General features: G+C 59.7%; 1 protein-coding gene across 1 annotated transcript in view; it reads right to left on the bottom strand.

The window, feature by feature from the left end:
* Positions 1–11213, bottom strand: part of SEPTIN9 (septin 9) — a 137582-nt gene extending 126369 nt beyond the window's left edge. Inside the window, exon 1 of the mRNA XM_016143197.2 lies at positions 11088–11213. Within this exon, the coding sequence (XP_015998683.2) occupies positions 11088–11106 (19 nt within the window). The 5' untranslated portion in view covers positions 11107–11213. The remainder of the gene's footprint in view (positions 1–11087) is intronic.
* Positions 11214–17934: the final 6721 nt, after the last annotated feature.

Here is a 17934-nt window from a genome sequence, read left to right as displayed (position 1 = left end):
ACCTGTAATTAGGAATTAACAGAGCTTGGCTGTCTGAGCTGATGCATTTGAACAAAATTGAGGGGTTCTAACCAAGGCATATCACAGCAGGGCACCGCTACCCCAAGAAAGACAGCCAGTTCCACCAGGCTCCCTACCAGCTGAGGACGGCTGACACCCTGCAGGGCAGACGGCACATTGGAGGAAGGCAGGGTGGTTCCCCAGGTCCACAGAAAACAGTCGGGACTTGGGGGGTCCAGAATCCGGGTGCCTCCCAGCCCGGCCGCCCCAGGAACTCCGCGTCTGGTGTCTGTGCTCACTTGGGCCGTGGCAAAAGCCATTTCGTAAATGTTCGCGAGCGGCCGCCAGTGACAAATGCTGCGAGGTTTAACGTGGCGAGGCCGGGAGATTAAAACACACAGCAGGGAGAGGAAACGCAGTCTTCGAAATCAGGGAAGGTGTCCAGACCAGAGACGGGGGGTCCTCGGTCCTCAGGAGAAACAGGGTGACCTGAGATCCCCCGGGGAGCAGCGTTCGGGGCACGCAGCCACCGCCACCTGGCGGGGCAGCCCTCCTCGGGGACCGGGGCCTGGTGCCCGCCCCCCCACAGCCCCACCAGGTACGGCCTCGCCTGGCATGGCAGCCTTGCGGACAGGAGCCCCCGGATGCCTGTCTCATGGTTTTCCCCTGTGCGTGTAATTTGGGGGAGCCAGGATGCGAGACAGAAGGACACTGTGAAGGCCTTTTATTGTTTCCTTTCAACCAAGTTTTTAGGATGGACCCCGGAAAATTACAGCATTGAAGTGGTTAGAGAGGCCCGAGAATCTCAATAGACTCTTGAGTCTGTTATCATTACTATTTTAATGACTGGGCCGCCATACATCACACCTGTTCTCCTCATGGGGCTGCAGCCACCGTCGACACCCACGATCAGAGTGGCCGTCCCCAACCCCTCTGTAGTCCGACACGTCTTAACCCGAGCGGGGGGTGCGGAGCAGGAATGAGGCTGTCGCTGGGCGAGCGTGACAGACAGACAGAGACACGTGCACACACACACACACACACACACACACACGCACGCCATTCTGCTCTCGCACCAACGACGAGGGGGCTGGACAGCGTCCTCTAGTCCAAAAGTCACCATTTTCTCCAAAGGGAGCTTTGCAGGTAGAGGCGCTGTGAAAACTCACGCACAAACCATCATTTTCAGTAATGACGAGAGCCTATCTACAGAAAAGAATCGATTCTCGATTTTTTCTTTAAACTCCTGAGAGTCCCTCAGGAAAGGGCGGGGAGGTCGCAGCGACCTGGGCCAGGAGCCGCCTGCCTCTCCTGGCCGCCCCTGCCCCTTGGAGCCCAGGACGGAGGGGTCCCCAGGACACACGTCTCCGTCCCCCTGTCCCCTTTCCTCCACAGTGGCGGGTTTGCTCACGAAAGCTGTGAAACGTTGTATCAAAGTCAAGGGTCCCGGGTGCGGGGTGAAGAGTCAGATTCCAGCTCATCTTCAGGGGAACCTGAGATAAGGAGATGAGCCCCATCCCTTCTCCTGGCCTCTGCCCTCGGCCTTTGCTCCCCACTGAGCTGAGTGGCTGTGCTGGGGGAGATCCCCTGCTCCCACCCCCAGGCCTGGCTTAAAGGGACCCCAGCTTACTCCTCCACCAGGCAAGGAATCCTTTGCCTTGGGGATATGCTTCTGTCAAAGACTGAACACTGCAGGAAGTTAGTTTGCACCAAAGCCTTGAAGCCGGGGCTTCCAGTCCTTTCTCTGACTTGCACCCTAACCTGCCGTCCCCTCTGTCAGGGGGAGGGGTGTTTCCAGCCCACCGGCCCCGTGAGAAGCAGGTGCACCAATACGAAATGCCAACCAGAGGGGGCAGCTGGTTCTGGTGCAGCACCCCTGGCCCCTGTGCAGGCTTAGGATGGGGCCGGGGTCAGGGTCCAGCTGCAGGGCCAGAAGCCAGAGAAGGCCCTGAGGCGACGGCCTATCCTCAGTGAGAGCTCTGGGGTGCGAGGAGGGTAGGGGGGCCTGGGGTGCAAACCCACCTCCAGCTCTGACTGTGCCTTGGGCAGTCAGACTCCATTCCTGAGACTCCGTTTCTGCATCTACAAACTGAAGACTCACGGAAATGCTCAGTGAGCACCAAACTCCACACCGGGCACTGTTTGAGGAGCTTGGAGACAACGGTGATGAAAAGGGACATGGCTGCTCTCCCGGTGGCTCTCTCAGTCTACCGAGTAGCCAGCACTGGGACCCCACTCCCGGGGGAGGGGAGAGGGGGGTGGTGCCAGCAGCCCCTGCACGTGGAGGAGTCTGCTCTGCCCACTGGACAGCAGGGACAGCTTCAGCAGATGGCCGAGTCTGTCACTCGACGCCGGTGCTGACCAAGGACCCACCGAGCACTTCCCTTAAACTTTTACCAGCTGGGAATCTGGACGCAGGGTCCCACCCACATAAATACAGCCTCAGTAAATCTGAATTTCAGGCAAACAGGGCACTCCTCGCCCCGCCCAGGCTCTCCTCTGAGTGGCAGCAGAGCTGACCTCTGCAGGCTGAGGTTTCTGGGGCTGGTCAGAGTTCGACCAATGGGAGGCTTCGGAGGAGACCGGGAGGTGGGAGCAAGGGAGAACCAGGGTCATCTTCCCCCTCTCCACCTTGGAGGTTCCCGCCTCCCCCCCTCCGCTACCCCCCCCCGCCCCCGCCCCGGCAGGTAAGGTCCTTTCTGCAGCCACAGCTCCTGCTGGGCAGGGCCACCTTTGTTCATGCTCCCGACTGGTGACCCTCGTCCTGGGACCCCAGTGACAGCCGGCCGCCCTCTGACCCTCTGTGCTGGTGGGAGTGGCTTCCCGCAGCTCACCACTAGGCTGCTCCCTGGATGCTCAGGAACCTGACACTCCAGCACCCTTGGCTCTGACTTGTCCCTTTCAAGGCACTGAGAAGGGGCCTAGCAAGATGTCCTCATAGTCGGACATGTTATCAAGTTGGCAAAATGGAAACTATTTTAACTACGATCATCACACTCTCCCAGGCCAGGCGCCGGTGTTGGAGGGGGTGGCTTCTGGGGCTCCCCCTAAGGAGAAGTGAAGTGGAGTTGGAAAGGTGTCTAGTTGGGGTAGATTTCCGTGGTTTACGGTTGTCTCCATGTGCAGTTAATGACCGCTGCCCACCCCGGTGTGCCCGTCCCCTCGTTCTTCCGAATCTGTCTACTGCGCAGAATCAGAAGGGACAAGTCATGAGCTTGTCCTGCGGTGCTTGGGGCCAGGAAAACGTGGGCGGTGGAGGAGAAGCCAGATTCAAAGTGCAAGGAGCCAGAAGCTAGCCTGCGGGAGGTGACTCCGACCAGCGGACAGGAAGTTACAAGCGAGAATTCAACGCTCCTTAACGTCGACAGCAAACAGAAAGTCCCTCTGGTCAGAAGTAGACACAGTAATGCATCACACGCAGTCGCTGGAGCCCCACACTTTCCTATCTCTTTTTCGATGGGAATCACGTAGGACAGAATTTATCGGCATTCTCGAGTCCGCGGGGCAAAGAGCGACAGCAATGCCATGCACTGAGGTCACCCTGTGTCACCCATCCCAACCACCACGGGCAGAAAAGAAGTTCTGACCAACTCGGAAGATAATTAACCTTCTGTCGCCTCGAAAGGCAACGATATCGCAAAGTCATCACAGAAAGAAATGATCAGAGTACGGAGCCAAAAACGTAGGGCAACCGACTGGATTTTGTGATGCTCGTGACATTGGCCGGCTGTTTAAAACGTGTGATTTGTTGTTATTCCTTTTCTCATTCTAAACAAGCAGAGTATGAACCCCGTACAACTCGTGTGGCTTTCCCGCTCTTCCGGAAGCTGGACGACAAATCCGCGCCCCGCCCCCCACTTCGACCCCCCGATACGCACGCCGTGGACAAACCGCACAAGCGAGAAAGATGAGCAGATTAACGAAGGCCATCACGGCTCACGTGGAGGAGGGTCGGCAAGCAAAACCTGCCAACCACAGCACGAGGAGCGTCGGGGACGCCCCGGAACGTGGGGACAGGGCTGCCTCAGTCCTAATGGCCCCAGAGTCCCCAGACGGGCGGACGCGTCTCACGCAACCTGTAGATGGTCGTGGGATAAGGGTGCAGGGATAGACCATAGAGAGGCGGGGATCAGGGACGGGCGGGTAGAGAGGCCCTGGGAGGACTGGCTAGGAAGATGGCAGGAGAAACAAGACGGTGACTGGCCCGTGAGCCTGGGGGCTCCCGAAGAAGCCTCTGCACAAGTCACCAAGCACCAGAACGAATGATGAGCAGGAGAGGTGGCCGGTCACCTAGTCTCCGAGGGTAGGGCATCCAGGCTGGCCCAAGGAGGCAGAGGAACCCCCTGGAGGTACAGATGCATTTTATGGGGCCAAAGAAGAGACAGAGGGAAGAGGCTGGGGGCGGGAGGGCTGCACATTCCCGCCGGTGAGGGGGAGGGGTCAAAGACTGTAGACAAGGGGGTGACCTTCTAAGGGACGAGGACACCCAGGGTCGCCTCGTTGGCTATAAGCAAGTTGACAATCAAGACAAATGGCATTTTCTGTTCATTAAAGCTCTTCATAAAATGCTGAGGAAGAACTCCCGTCTGGGTCTGGGGGCAATCCCAGGCCTGCTGGAAAAGGGCCCCAACCGGGGGCAGTATCTGACTACATTCATTACCTGGAGAAACGTCCAGGGTCCAACCAGCCTGCGTCCCACAGCCAAGAGCATGGCTCCTGTGACATCAGCAGCCTCGACTCGGGGACCCGGACCGGCAGTGTCAGGGAAGCGGGCCAGGGTCAGCAGGCCGTGTGGGGGCGCCGGCGGGGGCATGGTGGAGCCAGTGAAGGAACCTCCACTCCGAAGAGCCGTTCCAGTTATCGCTCTGGAACCCGTGCGCGAGCTCCGATGTCAGGCGAAAAGGGCAGAATTAAACGCGGTTTCTACAGGGACTCGCAACTCTGTGAAAAGACATGACAGAGCTCGGGCGAGGGACTCAAACGATCCGTCCCGTGCGTGTGGAGACGAGCCGCGAGGGAGCGGGAAAGGCGCGGTGCGGCCGCGGGCCGCAGGTCCGTCCTCCGACCTCCTTCGGTCTCCCAGCCGCGCTGTCCGGCAGGAAGCGACGAGCAAAAGGAACAGCGGCCAAGCGGACAGGAGCGCGGGGAGAGGGCGGGGGCGGTCTGTGCTAAAAGTTTTCCTTAAAACCGTTCTAAAGTGACGCAAAGGCCTGGCAGCTACCTGTCACCTCCGCCCCTGCCCCTAGGAAGGTGCGACGACCAGAATGACTCAGTCCCGGAGCTGGGGCCTGGCCACGCCTTGGGGCCCTCAGGCCAGAGGCAGAGCGATGCCAGCGCTGGCGAGAAATCATCACCATCGCCGGCCGCCGCGGGCCTCCGGCCCCACGCGGGGGCCGCTGCGCTGGCTCGCGGTTACTCCACAGCCTGGTGCCCCGCAGCGTCTACGCGGTGTCGACGCTGGGTCCTCGCGGCGCCACAGCCCGACTGCCACCCTCCGACACCCACGTCCGACCCTTTGCAGAGCCAAAGTCACATGTCCGTTAGTGAGTTCTGCGCCCCGCCCCCCAGACGGCAGGTCCTCGCAGGCCGGAAGACAGCGGGGCTCAGACTCAACCTGTGTTCCAGAAGCGTCATTCCCCGCCCCCCCGCGCTGGATCCGATCCCGGTGGACACAGGAGGCAGTGAAACCCCAGGAGGCGGATCCGATGGATGGACCTGCAGGACGAGCCGGGGTCTCAGCCGTGCCGGGCCCGCCTCCCCGGTACCCCACTCACTGAGCCACCTCCGACCAGCACAGAAAGTCGCCGCTGCTCACCTTCTGGCTGCTGCCAACACACCCGGCAGGGCAAGGGGTGTTTGCCATGGCCGCCCCCCACCCCAAAGCAGCTCCCCAGCGCAGCCTTGCGGGGCTGTTGGGGGGACCCAGCCACAGCCTAGACTTCACTGCACACCCCTTAAACTGCCCTGGAGGAGCGCAAAAGAGGGCGCTGACCCCCATCTCGCCCCCGCCCCACTACCTCTGAAGAGGAAAGGCTCGGACCTTGGCCCCGCCTCTGAAACCCCAGCCAGGGAGGGTGGGAGCCGCTACTGTCCAGGGCTGGTGAAACAGGGGCCTTTCCGGCCCTGCTCGTCCCACCCAGGGCTTCGGGGTGCTGCGGCCCAATGCGCAGGCTGGAGAGGCCACGCAGGGCTCCTCTGCCCCTGACGCAGAGGGCTGCTGGAGGCCGGGAGCCGGCAGCCCCCGAGGGTGGCCTGCGGCTTGCATTCCTGCTGCAGGGGGCGAGCGGAGGGGCCCCAGCGCGACCACCTTGTGCTCCCGCTCCCTGCCCTGCCGCAGCCGCTGCCCCTCTTCCTGCCCGGAGGCCCGCGGGCTGCCGGCCGTCTCGCTTCACAGAACCAGGTCAGATCTGGGCCAGAACAAAGCTCCGTTGTTGCGCAGCTTCCGAGAAGCCGCTGACAGCAAGACGCCCGGGAGCCGCCACTCCCTGGTCTCAATGTCCCGCTTCATGCGGGCTGCAAACAGACCCGCCGGGGCCAGCGGGGCCAGCCGAGCCGGGGCGGGGCAGGGAGATAAGGCAGAGAGGAACTGGGCTGGGAGCAGAGGGCCCAGCGCCTCGCTCAAGGCCGGGGGCCCAAGGCCGGGCTGCCCGTCCTGGGAAGGGCCAGGTGCAGGAAGGTCACGCAGAGCCTGGCACGCAGCGGCGCCGGGCAGATGCTTCTGGAATGAAGGACTAAACCATAGGAAAGCTGACACAGCCCAGCCACCTGGGCGCCCCGAGCTCAGGAGCTGCTGCAGCAAAGCCTCCTGGCGAGGTCCCTGGAGCCCAGCCCACCAGACTCAGGGACCCTTCAGTGTCCCCAAGGAAGCTCAACGCCCAGAAGGCCAGGCGTCCACGGTCCCAGGCCTGACTGCAGCACCCCGCACCCCAGGGCCCGGCACCTGCCAGCACAGGCTCCCCGCAGTCAGCGCTTCGGGGCCGGCTGACCTCTGTCCGCGGCATCGGCACTCCCCGGCCAAGGTCCCTGCAGGAGACCCAGCCCCTCAGTGTGGCAGGGGCTCTTCGCCTCACCACTTGTACCCGCCGATTCCTCACGAACCTAGAGCCTAGAGCCCAGGTGTTCCAAGGCCATCACCCCAATAGGCAGAGGCACAGGGCCCCAGCATGTCACCTCCCTCCCCACCCAGATGCTCACAGGCCTCAGGCCTGGGGCTTCTCCCTCCGGCCCCCCCCCCTCCTCCAAGGCCACCAGCTGAATCAGCAGGGAGCTGACTCTCCTCCCCCACCCCCACGCAGCCGGGCCCCGGCACTGCTGTGTGCTGAACCTTCCTTATCAAGTACATCTCCAGCAAACTCCAGAGCCCACGCAAGGCTGCCCATGGACAAACAGTGTCAGAAACGAGGTCCCCCAGGGCCCGCCCACGGGGGGCTGTGTGGGGCGGACAGAGTCTCAGAGGAGAGCGGGACTGCCTCCTTCCTGCTCTTGGGGTCCGCGGGTCCTCAGGTAAGGTATACTGCACTGACACTCAGCTGACGGCCCCAAGCACAGGGTCGCCCCCATGCCCACCTGCACGTGGGCTCTAGGCGGCTGCTCCTTAGCTGTGACCCCATGTGCCCACTCTGCCCGTCCAGGCTTGAACACACAGGGGGCTCCAGGAAGGTGGGCTGTCTCATACTCAGGTGTGTCGTCAGGCGCCTGGCACTGGGCTCTGGGAACCCCTCCGGGCAGGCTGGAGAGATGTTGACAGGCAGGTGACTGGTCTGGGTGCGCGGAAAGGGCGGGCGGGCAGGCCACACGCCTGAGCTTGCCTCCCCATCTGCAACAGGCCGAGGGGAGGGCTGGCCACAGGACCCAGGCTCGGCCAGCTCTCTGACGACTTGGGGACTGTGGGGGTCCGGAAGAGACCGTGGGGTCCTGGGCATGAGTCCAACGGAGCCACCGAGGAACTGCACGGTGGCTCTTCCTCCCCGCCCAGGTCCCCTGCATGAGCCGGGGCAAGCGTGGACATGAGGAGACAAGAGGCAACAAACAGCCGAGGGAGGGGGCGGAGGGGCCAGGGCAGAGAGGAGGAGGAAGCCGAAGCACCTTCCCGCTCACCCATCACCCGGGGTAGCTGCGGAAGCTCCTCCCCTTCCCATAAGTCAGCTCCCGGAGCACTGGGTGGGGGAGGTGGGTGAGCAACAGGTCTAATCTCCCTCCCAGGACAGCCTCCCGCCCTGCTGGGCCCTGGAGAAGTCACCAGGCAGAGCTTTGTAACCTCTGGCGGGACAGGTACCCCTCCAGGATTTTCTGAAAGCCACGTAGAATCTCAGAATAATTCCCTCCCACACACAGTTCTGTGGCTCTTGAGCCTCCCGTAAATGTCCCCCTCCTCCCCCCGCCCCGCCCCCCACCCCGAGGGCCACTGAGGATTCCCAGAGGAGCCAGAGACACGGAAGGGCAAGCTCTGCGCGACCCAGACTGCAAAAGGAAGCCCCACGTGCAGAACACCAGAGGGCCAGACAGGTCCAGCCTGCAGCCCGGTCCCACGCCGAGGGCCAGGGGCGAAGGCCGGCCACAGTCCTGGCCTCCGCCCGGCAGAGGTCCAGCAATAACGAAGGTGCCAGCGCCACCAAGTTCGAGCGCCGGCATCTCCCAGACTGTTCCGTGTGAAATCACTGAATCTGCAAATAATTTCACACGACAACTCAGCGGTATCCCTGCGTTACAAATGAGACGCCCAAGATCGGCGAGTCAATGCCCCCTCCGGCCCCGTAGGAGCGACATGTGGGGGGGACCCTGAAAAAGCCTGGAGCGAACTGAAGCTGAGAGCGCCTGCCCCAAGCACCCACCTGGGGTCCTATGGGGGGGGGGGCTTTGTTTCGTTCCCACCTGGAAAGACCTTTTTTAGTCTCCACCTACTCAAAATTTCTCATTCCTCAAGGCCTAGTTCAATCCTGCTGCTCTTCCCAAACCTCCCGACAGGCCCAGGACACCCTACGGCACGCGGCACCCTGACCTGCGCAGGTGTGAGGGGCGTCAGGGAACCCGCGCCTCGCCTGCATCCTGCCCCTCCGGTGAGCATGCAGACGCCCCCACCCCCGGCCCCGACCGCCAGCGAGGACCACAGGATGTGCGTCCAGCGAGTGAGCGCAGACTCGAGACACTCGCAACCCCTCCCGAAACATTTTTAAGACTTCCCCCTTTTCAGAGACTCGTGAGTGCTCAAGCCAACTTTGTGACGAAGTCATTATAATCATGAGATTTACTCTCAAACCCGATAATCCCGCCCAGCCCGGTTGAAAAGCAAAGCCTTCCTGGTTGCCCTTGGATTTTCGATGCGGGGCGGGGGTGGGGGGATTTTAACACCGTCTGCTGCTTCCCTTAACATCACGGCACTGGTGTTACGCGGGGGTCCGTCTGACTTCTGCGAAGCGCGCTGATGCCCACGGAAGCACCGAGAGAACTGGACTCCACTCGGCCTGGAGCCAGGAGGCCACCGGCCGGGCCGGCCCCCTCCAGCCTGTGCCACACACTGCATCACAGTGACCCATGACCCAGAACGCCTTGGCTCACTGCCGGGAGGGCGACAGACTGGACGTGGTCCAAGCCTTCCAGGGCTCCGCCCTGTCGGTAAACACGGGGGCCAGCTGCCTGGACAAGGGCCGGTTGCTACTCACCCCATAAACTCCACTCCCACCTGCTGCAGAAAACTCCATGTTTTTCCCCTGGGGGCGAGGGAGGCGTGGCGGAGAGGAGACTTTAGACCCGCTGGCACTTGCTGGCACCTGTTACAGGGTCTCGAAGTTCCCCCAGGAAATGGCCAAGGACCCTGGCTGCTCCCACTGCCTGGACTGACCAGCAGGAGGTGAAGTTTGGGGGCCAAGGAAGGAACACCCACAGACCAGCCGCACCAGGCTGCAGGTCACAGGCAAGGGGCCGCACTGACGGCGATGCCCACAACCATCTCAAGTATTTGGAGCATGTTGGGGAGGAGGGGAGGCCAAGCACCAAACCCCAGCACACGCCACCTGGACGCCCCCGCCCTCCATCACACGCCTGGCATAGAGCTGTGTCCAGGGCGTCTGCAAATCCTGCTGTTTGCAACAAGGTGGTGAGAGCTGAAATTCTAAGCCAGTGACCCAGAAGGGCATTTTAGGGGAGTTCTGAGTAACCCTCCTCGAGACCAGTTATTTATTCTTTTTGGGTTCCGAAAGTAGGAAAGAGGAGGAGACTGAGAAATGGCCCTAAAGGCAGGAAGATGATGCAAATGGCTCTTCTGCCCTCTTATCAATAAAAATAAATCACGAGTCCTTGGCAGAAAACTTCATGTGCAAACAGATTAAGGGAAGGAACATCGACGGAAAGCGAGCAGGGTGAGCAGAAGAGGAGATACCGTGTATTAGCCGGTGACCGAGGAGGGCGAAGGCTCGCCCCTGGACCCTCAGAGGAAAACCAGCAGGAAGAAAAAAAGAACGGAGATCTGGATTGCCCTCGCACCGGCCTCCCTGAGGCGTGTGGATTGGAACTTCCAAGGGGAAAGGCTTAGAAAGAGTCCTGAGCGCGTGAGAGCCGCGCAGGCCTCCTCCACCTGTGTGAAGCCGGGCCGGCTGACCTGCGAGCACGCCCACGGCCACCTGAGGCCCAGGAGGTGAACCCGCGCTGCCAAGGTCGGCCGCTGCAGGATGGTCCCACCTGACGAACCTCCTGGCTCCACCGGGTGGAGGAATAAGGGGTTTATCTGAGGGACGCTGGGGCCCTGACTGCCAGGCTGGGGGCTTGAACCCAAGGAAATCGTCCACTCAGCCCCGATACACAGACACACACACACACACACACACACACACACACAGCTGAAGCACCCCAACGGCGGGTCCTGGAAACTCAGCAAAGTGGGGCGCCAAGTACGTCGAGGGGTGCAACGCCGTGGGGGCCCCTCGGTGCCGCTTGGGCGCAGGCTGCGTCAACTGGCCGCGCGCGAACTCCCCACGCGCCCAAGCCTGCCCTGGGAGTTCGGGGACCCTCGCGGCTCCCAGGGCGCCTCGGCTCGGGTAAGAAGGGCCGGTGCCGCGTCGCCGACCCCTCCCCGGCCCAGGCGCGGCGCCCACCTGAGTACGACTTCTTCATGGTGCCGCCGTGGCCTCTGCTCCCCGGAAAGTGCGCGGCGAGGCCGGCGGGGCGCGGGCTCCCAGGTCGCTAATCCCGGGCGGCCGCGAGGGGGCCGGGCGCGGGGAGGAGTGGGCGGCCCGGCCCCGCCCCCGCCCCGCCCCGCCCCGCCCCCGGAGGTGCGCGCCGCGCCCCTGGCCGCGCGCTGCACCTGGCGCCGCCGAGGGCCCGCGCATCCCAGCCCCGGGCGCGGCCCCGGCGCCCTGCCGCGCGCTCGCCCCCGCCCCGCCGGGGCGCGCCCCCACGGCGCCTGCACGCGCCCCGAACGCAGGCCGTCCCGCGGCGAGGGCGGCTGGGGGTCCCGCGCGCCAGGGGCTCCGCGACCACCACCACACCCACCCCCGAGCGCGAATGGTTTGTTCCGGGGCATCGCAGCCACTTAACAGTTCCGAGTCCAGGTGGGGCGGGGCGGGGCCCGCCAGGTGGCTGTGGGAGGAGCGAAGGCAGGAAGCGCCCCACTGCTGGGGGGCTAGGCGACAGTGCAGAGCGCGCCCCCCGGGGCGGGACCAGGGCAGGGCCGGCGAGGGGCGGTCCCCGGCCCGCTAGTCTCCCGGGACTCAGAGGGCCAACCGCATTGACTCCGCTGAGGAACCGGGCCTCGGTTACTCCGCTGAGGAACCGGGCCTCGGTTCCTCGTCTGCAAAGGGGGTATGTTGGACCTGGTGATAACTTCTGTTGCATCTGAGAAGTACTGAGCATTTGCCCGGCCCCGGGTACTGTGTGCGGCCCGCGTCTCGAGGTGCAAGAGCCGACGCAGGGACTCGCGTCTTTTCAACGCGGTCATACCGGCGTGATGTGAGTGTGCATCGCCAGGCAAAAATCATACGGAATTCCCTCTGCTTTTGTATCCTTAAAGAAATTTTCCATAATCAAACGGTCTTTTTGCGTACCGAGGAGGAGGAAGTGATGAATGTTGTCTAAAGGGCGGTGTCAGAGTTTTATTGAGGCGATGCCAAAACAGTTTTAAAGAATGAGCAGGGATTTGCCAGGACGAGCCTCGGAGGCGCGATGTGTCACGGCGCTTGCCAGGAGATACACATGGGTGGGCCCTTCCGTGTTTGCCAGTGAGGCCCCCAGATGAAGAAAGTGGGGGAGGCGAGCACACAAATCCTCAGGGTGCAGCGCTGCCTCCTGCCCACCACCCCGGATAGCACACGGGGCACAGGAAATGTAATTGACAGCGCCAAAAACCCTCTTCCCTTTTCCGCACCTTCACTGCCCTTGGGGGTCCAAGAAGCGTTTTTCTGTCTTGCCAGAGAGTGGAAACTTGTATATGAGAACCAAGGCACATGAGGCTCATTGGTCTGTCAGTCCTACTTGCTCCCCTTCTTAAGAAATCTGTCCAGCCACAGCCCTGCAGAGTGACCTTCCCCAAGCCCTGGCTAGAGCCCACCGGACCAGAGTGGACACAGACTGCGCCAGGCCAACCTCCAGATTCTTGTCTGGGGATCAGAGGCTGAGAGAGAGGAGGGGTGTGATGGAGGGGAGAAGCCACCGATGATGAACTGTGAACAGCTGCCCTTGGATTCTGGGATAGCCACCCCCCACCACCCCTCCCACACACACGTGCACACACATGCACACCGATTGCCACCTGCCCCAGCACGAACAAATTTTGCTCCCGCCAAGCCAGAGGCTCCGCTGCACTCTGATTCTGTCCGGCAAGCACGATGCTAGGGCCCTGACACTGATGCCCGTGGTTCCCAAATCCAACCATCTCTGCAGAAGCTGTCCAATGGGCGCGTCGTGGCTTTGCTCACTTTACTTAGCTCAAGTCCCAGGCGCCCTGGTGCACCTCTGTCCTCAGAGCAGATGGATCCTGTGGTCGTGGAGGACCCTCGGGTGCTCTGGGTGTTTGGCCGGCCCCTCTCCATGCTCACATTTTAGCCTATGGGTCCTAAATCACATGTACCTGGGCAGCCAGGAACCTGGAACACTTGTGATACTGGACATGGAAACTTCTGAAACATTAGAAGGAAAAATAGCGAGGAAGGGCAGGAGAGGGTGAGGGGTTCTACACGAGTGCATTTTTTGAGATACACGAAGGGTAATTGTTTAAGCACAAAATTTTTATTTTAATTTTTTACGAACTCACTAAAATATAATATAGTCTCCTGCCTTAATGAAGAGAGCGTGCCCAACGTCCTCATGGCTCAGGATCATCGTAAATGATACCCTAACTGGTTACTGACTCATATACTGCAACGTTGCTCCTTTACCAAATGTCCTCAGGCTACTGCGTTTTTAAAGATTGTTTTGCAGCGCTCAGCTCCCTCACTGTGCAGTTTGTAACAAGTCACACATCTCTCTGAGTCTCAGTTTCCACTCCTGTAACTGGGGATTACGATGCCTCACGTAGATCGCAAGGTAGATGTAGCGACTGAGAGAGTAATTAGCATTGTAAGTGATGTATAATGCCTAACTGGGCTGTGGTCACCAGAGCCTAAAAACACACGGCCCTGGCTTTAGGAGCAGGCAGTGGGCAGAAGCCTGGCATCCCTGCAGAAAGTTGGTGAGAGCTTGAAAGGACGTTCACGAAAATGCTGTTGGACTCTGAGGGAAAGGAAATTTTGTTTTGTGGTGGCAGAAAGTTTAGTAAAATTGCTGCCTGCAATTGCCTAGAAAGTGGGCAGGTTCACCTGGCGACCCTGATGATCCGGCGGAGGGGTTTTCCAGGCGGACCGCTGGCGGGGGTGCCTGGCTCTGCCTAATCAAAGTGAGAAAGGAGTCCCGGAGGAAAGAGCACACCGCTTGCAGGTGGAATTGGGAGGAGACTTCAAAGGCCAGAACAGTCTCCTCAGCCAGGGGAGGATTCTCAGAATAAAGGGCTTCAGAACAAAGAAGGCCAGATGGGACAGGAAGATGCTTTAGGATGACCTCGGAGGAAAATGCAAAGGTGCCTCATACAGCCTTCCAGACAGGACATTCTGAGGCTCCGAAGAGCCCGCCTGCAGGTCTGCTCTAGCAACAGTCAGCCTCGAACTCCCCGGGGCTTCTCCCGTGGCATCCTCGCTTGACTCCTCACGTGAAGCCGGGGTGGAGGAGGGCTGGTCTCGAACCCTTTTGTGGTGCAAGGGGAAGGCAGCTGGTCTGCAAAGCCTACCTACTGTGATTCCAGCTACGAGATATTCCAGAATTGGCTGTCCACAAAAGAACATCCAGTCTAAGAAAAAGTCCTATAAGTATTTGAGCCAAACGGACAAGTGCCCGGAAGCAAAATCTCCACGGACTGAGAAAATGCTCCGGGGAATGGCAGTTTCACAGCTTATTTTATACATGAAAATCAAAGGAGGAGACATAAGGGGGATGTCACGAGACGTCCACGGATGGCAGATTAAGGGGGCGGAAGAAAGCAAAGCCGGCAAACCTCGGACTGCATAAAAAGTGAAACGGGGAGACACACTTCTCTTCCACGGGTGGGCTGAGGAGCGGCGACGTTGGCAGCGCGCAGAGATGGTATGTGGGCAACGAGATAACCGCGCGGCCGCGCGCCGTGTCTGGAAAGGAAGATCACTCTGACATTTCAGAGGCACGCTCTCTTAGATGCACAGAAACAGTAGACAGTTTCAAAGGTACAGACTGACCTTTGTCAAGGTAGCTGCAGGCCTAGAATGTGACCGCCCACCATGACCTGCTTTTAGTTAGGAATTTTTAAGTTCAGTCCACCCCGGGTGGTTGCCTTGGTCGCTGCGTTTTAAGGCCTGTCAGGCTCAGTATGTGGCCCCTTTCTCATGCACAAGGCAGACCTGGGGCGACAGTAAGCACGGCTACCAGGAGCTTGGGGAGGGGGGAGGATGAACAAGGGGGCACTGGGGACTTCGAGGCAGTGAAACTACTCGGTATGATACTGTAATGATGGGCGCATGACATCACAGATCTGTCAAAAGCCACAGAGCCTACGGCACTACGAGTGGACCCTAATGTAAGCTATAGGCTTTCGTTCTAATCATATATTAATCATCACTTGTCGAAAATGGCCCACGTGATAATAAGAGGAAGGCACTGGGGTGGGAGGTTTACATATGGGAACTCTCTCTACTGGCCACCCCATTTTGTTGTAAACCTAAAACTGCTAAAAAAAAAAAAAAAAAAAAAAAAGTCTGTTAAAAAAAAAGTTTCATGGAGCGGATTTTAAATTCACACATACAGGCCCCAAGTTTTCTAAGGAATTAGGTTCTTGGACTAAATGGGATGAAGACAGGACAAAACTTAAAGAGGCTTTTGGACTCTGACCTTTTTGAGGAAGGAAGCGGCTGAGAAGGCCATTCAGTTGCAAACTCAGTCTTATGAAAAAGGAAGTGTGACTCAGGACAGAATCAAAGGGCACGGAGAACCCTGGCAGGACTGGAAGACCCCTCCCTAGGGGTCTCATCTGTACCAGACTTGGCCTCAGTGACTGGTTTCTGCACCCGAGTCTGAGCCCCAAACCCTGGGGTCTCGGGGGCCGGTGAGCTTACTTTGGATGCGGAGGGGTGTGGGTTGTGGCCCGCGGGCGGGCTGTGTCTGAACATATCCTCCAAAAATGGCCACGAGTCTCTCTCCCATCCCTCCTGCTTTTCCACAATGTGACCTTGGCTTCCTCCTTCTGTCCCCTCCCTTTGGATCTGGGCAGGCTTGTTGTTTGATCGCAACCTTTGAACTTGGGAGTCTCGAGCCACACTAAGAGCCCAATCACCCTGAGACCTCAATATTGTGAGCAGTGTGTTCGTTATCTACTGCTGCATAACAAATTACTACCAACAGTGGTTAAATCGACACACGTTCATGTTAATCGTGTCGCAGTTCCTGTGGCTGAGGATCTGGCCTTGGCTTAGCTGGGTTCTCGGCTCCGGCTCCGAGCGTCTCCCATCCGAGTGTCTCCCAGCCAGCAGGCCACTCCCCAGGAAACTCGACTGGGGAAGAGTGTGCACCGCAGCCCATTCGGTCGCTGGCAGAATTCAGCTCTTCAGAGGCTCTCAGCCCGAAGGCTTCGGTTTTTAGCAGCTAGAGCTGATTTTCTTGCCGCGTGGGACCCTCCCCCACCCCCATACACACACGCAGAGCAGCGTGTCCATCAGAGCCATCAGGGAAGACAGGCGGCCTGCAAGACGGAAGCCACCATCTTTAACCTGACCATGAAGGTGGCAGCTCCTGAGTCGCAGGAGGCAGGATCACCAGGACCATCTTAGAAGCAACCCAGCTCAGGGAGGCCACAAGAGGGGAATTGCAGAGCATCTGAGAGGAATCTGGAGGTGAAGTCACCTGGACCTCGAGATGGGCTGCATGGGAGGTGGGGTGGGGAGGGAGGTGTCAGGATGGCTCAGGCTCCTGGAGGGGACAACAGGATGTTAGGTGGCAGCGTTGGCAGAGGGAAGACTGTCAGAGGACAGCCTGGGTTTCAGCCATGTATGTCTGCGGAGCTCTGAAGGTGGGCGTGGCAGGGCCGTTTGGTGTGGGAGGTCTCGCAGGAACTACAACCCGCATTCAGCTGATAGAGGTGGGGACGGACCCGCTCACGGGACCGATTGGGCAAGACCCAGTTCCCGGGGCTGCCATAAAGAAGCAGACAGACCAGTTCCCGTGGTGGCGCGCACAGGGCGCTCCTGGCAGCCTAAACAGAGACGTGCACAGGAAGCTCCCGGCGGCCTGAGGACACCAGGAAATTTAAAACCAGCGAGCGTTCAATGACGGAGCGACAGGTGAACAGCACCTCTCTTACTGGCTGCACAACATTGTGAATGCGCTAAATGCCATGGAATTGGTCACTTTTCAGTGTGAATTCCGCCTCGATAAATTATTTTTCTTAAATGAAGGCTGCAAGTACTAAAGACCCTGCTTGTGTAGGAAACAGAAACATGAAACATATAACAAAGGAAAAATATAAAAATATAGCGTAGCAATATACAAAACGCTGACAGCAGCTGCCTGTCCATTTGAGATCACGCGTGACTTGGTTTTCTGTGTTTTTCTGCGTTTTCCATAATAAACATACATCGCTTTCATAATCTGAAAAAAAGAGATCTATGCGCTACATGGACACATATGGACAGGAACGGCAATGGATATTTTTAATCATGGACACCTGTTTTGAGGTCAACGTTGGTATATTTTAGTCTCTGTGTTTTATCTGGACATTTTTTAATTTAACTTGTTTTTAGGACCGAAAGTAAGTTCTTTTTCTAGAGCTGGGCGGTTTGGGCTGCTCGTTTTCAAAGCCAACCTATGTGACTCCAGCACTCTGCCGGGGGCGAGGCGCGGGGCAGCGCACGGGCCCTCAGAGCGACGGGGCGGGAGGGCCACACGCCGGACTGACGGTCTGCGGCGCTCACCCCTCCGCCTGCGGACGAAGGCCTTGCCCGCTCCTCCTGCCCCTCTGCTGTCACCCCATGGAACGAGCGAGGAGGGACTGGCCTCGCGCTGCCATTTCGCCGGTGCCTCTGGCTCAAGGCGAAGCCGGGACTTCCGAGAATCATCAGCAGGAAAGCCGGGGCGATCTGCCATCTTTAATCTCATTTTCATCTCAGCCGGTGAGAGTTCATTCCCACCCAGGCCTTTGTTCCCGCCGTCCCTTCCCCGGAACCGCCTTTGGAACCTGGCACCTGCGCAGTCCCTCCTCCTCGCCAGAGCGCGCGCTCTTCTGAAGTTGGCTCTGGTCGCTGGAATCCCCCAGGGTGCTTGCCCAGGCCCCGCCCAGATCCAACTAGGCCCCGCCCAGACCCAACCAGGCCCCGCCCAACCCCTAACCAGGCCCCACCCAGACCCAACCAGGCCCCGCCCAGGCCGCTGAGTCAGACCCTCTCGGGAGCGGAG

Source organism: Rousettus aegyptiacus, unplaced genomic scaffold, assembly GCF_014176215.1.
Source record: "Rousettus aegyptiacus isolate mRouAeg1 unplaced genomic scaffold, mRouAeg1.p scaffold_m13_p_6, whole genome shotgun sequence".
NCBI lineage: Eukaryota > Metazoa > Chordata > Mammalia > Chiroptera > Pteropodidae > Rousettus > Rousettus aegyptiacus.
This window is presented reverse-complemented; position numbering and strand designations above follow the sequence as displayed.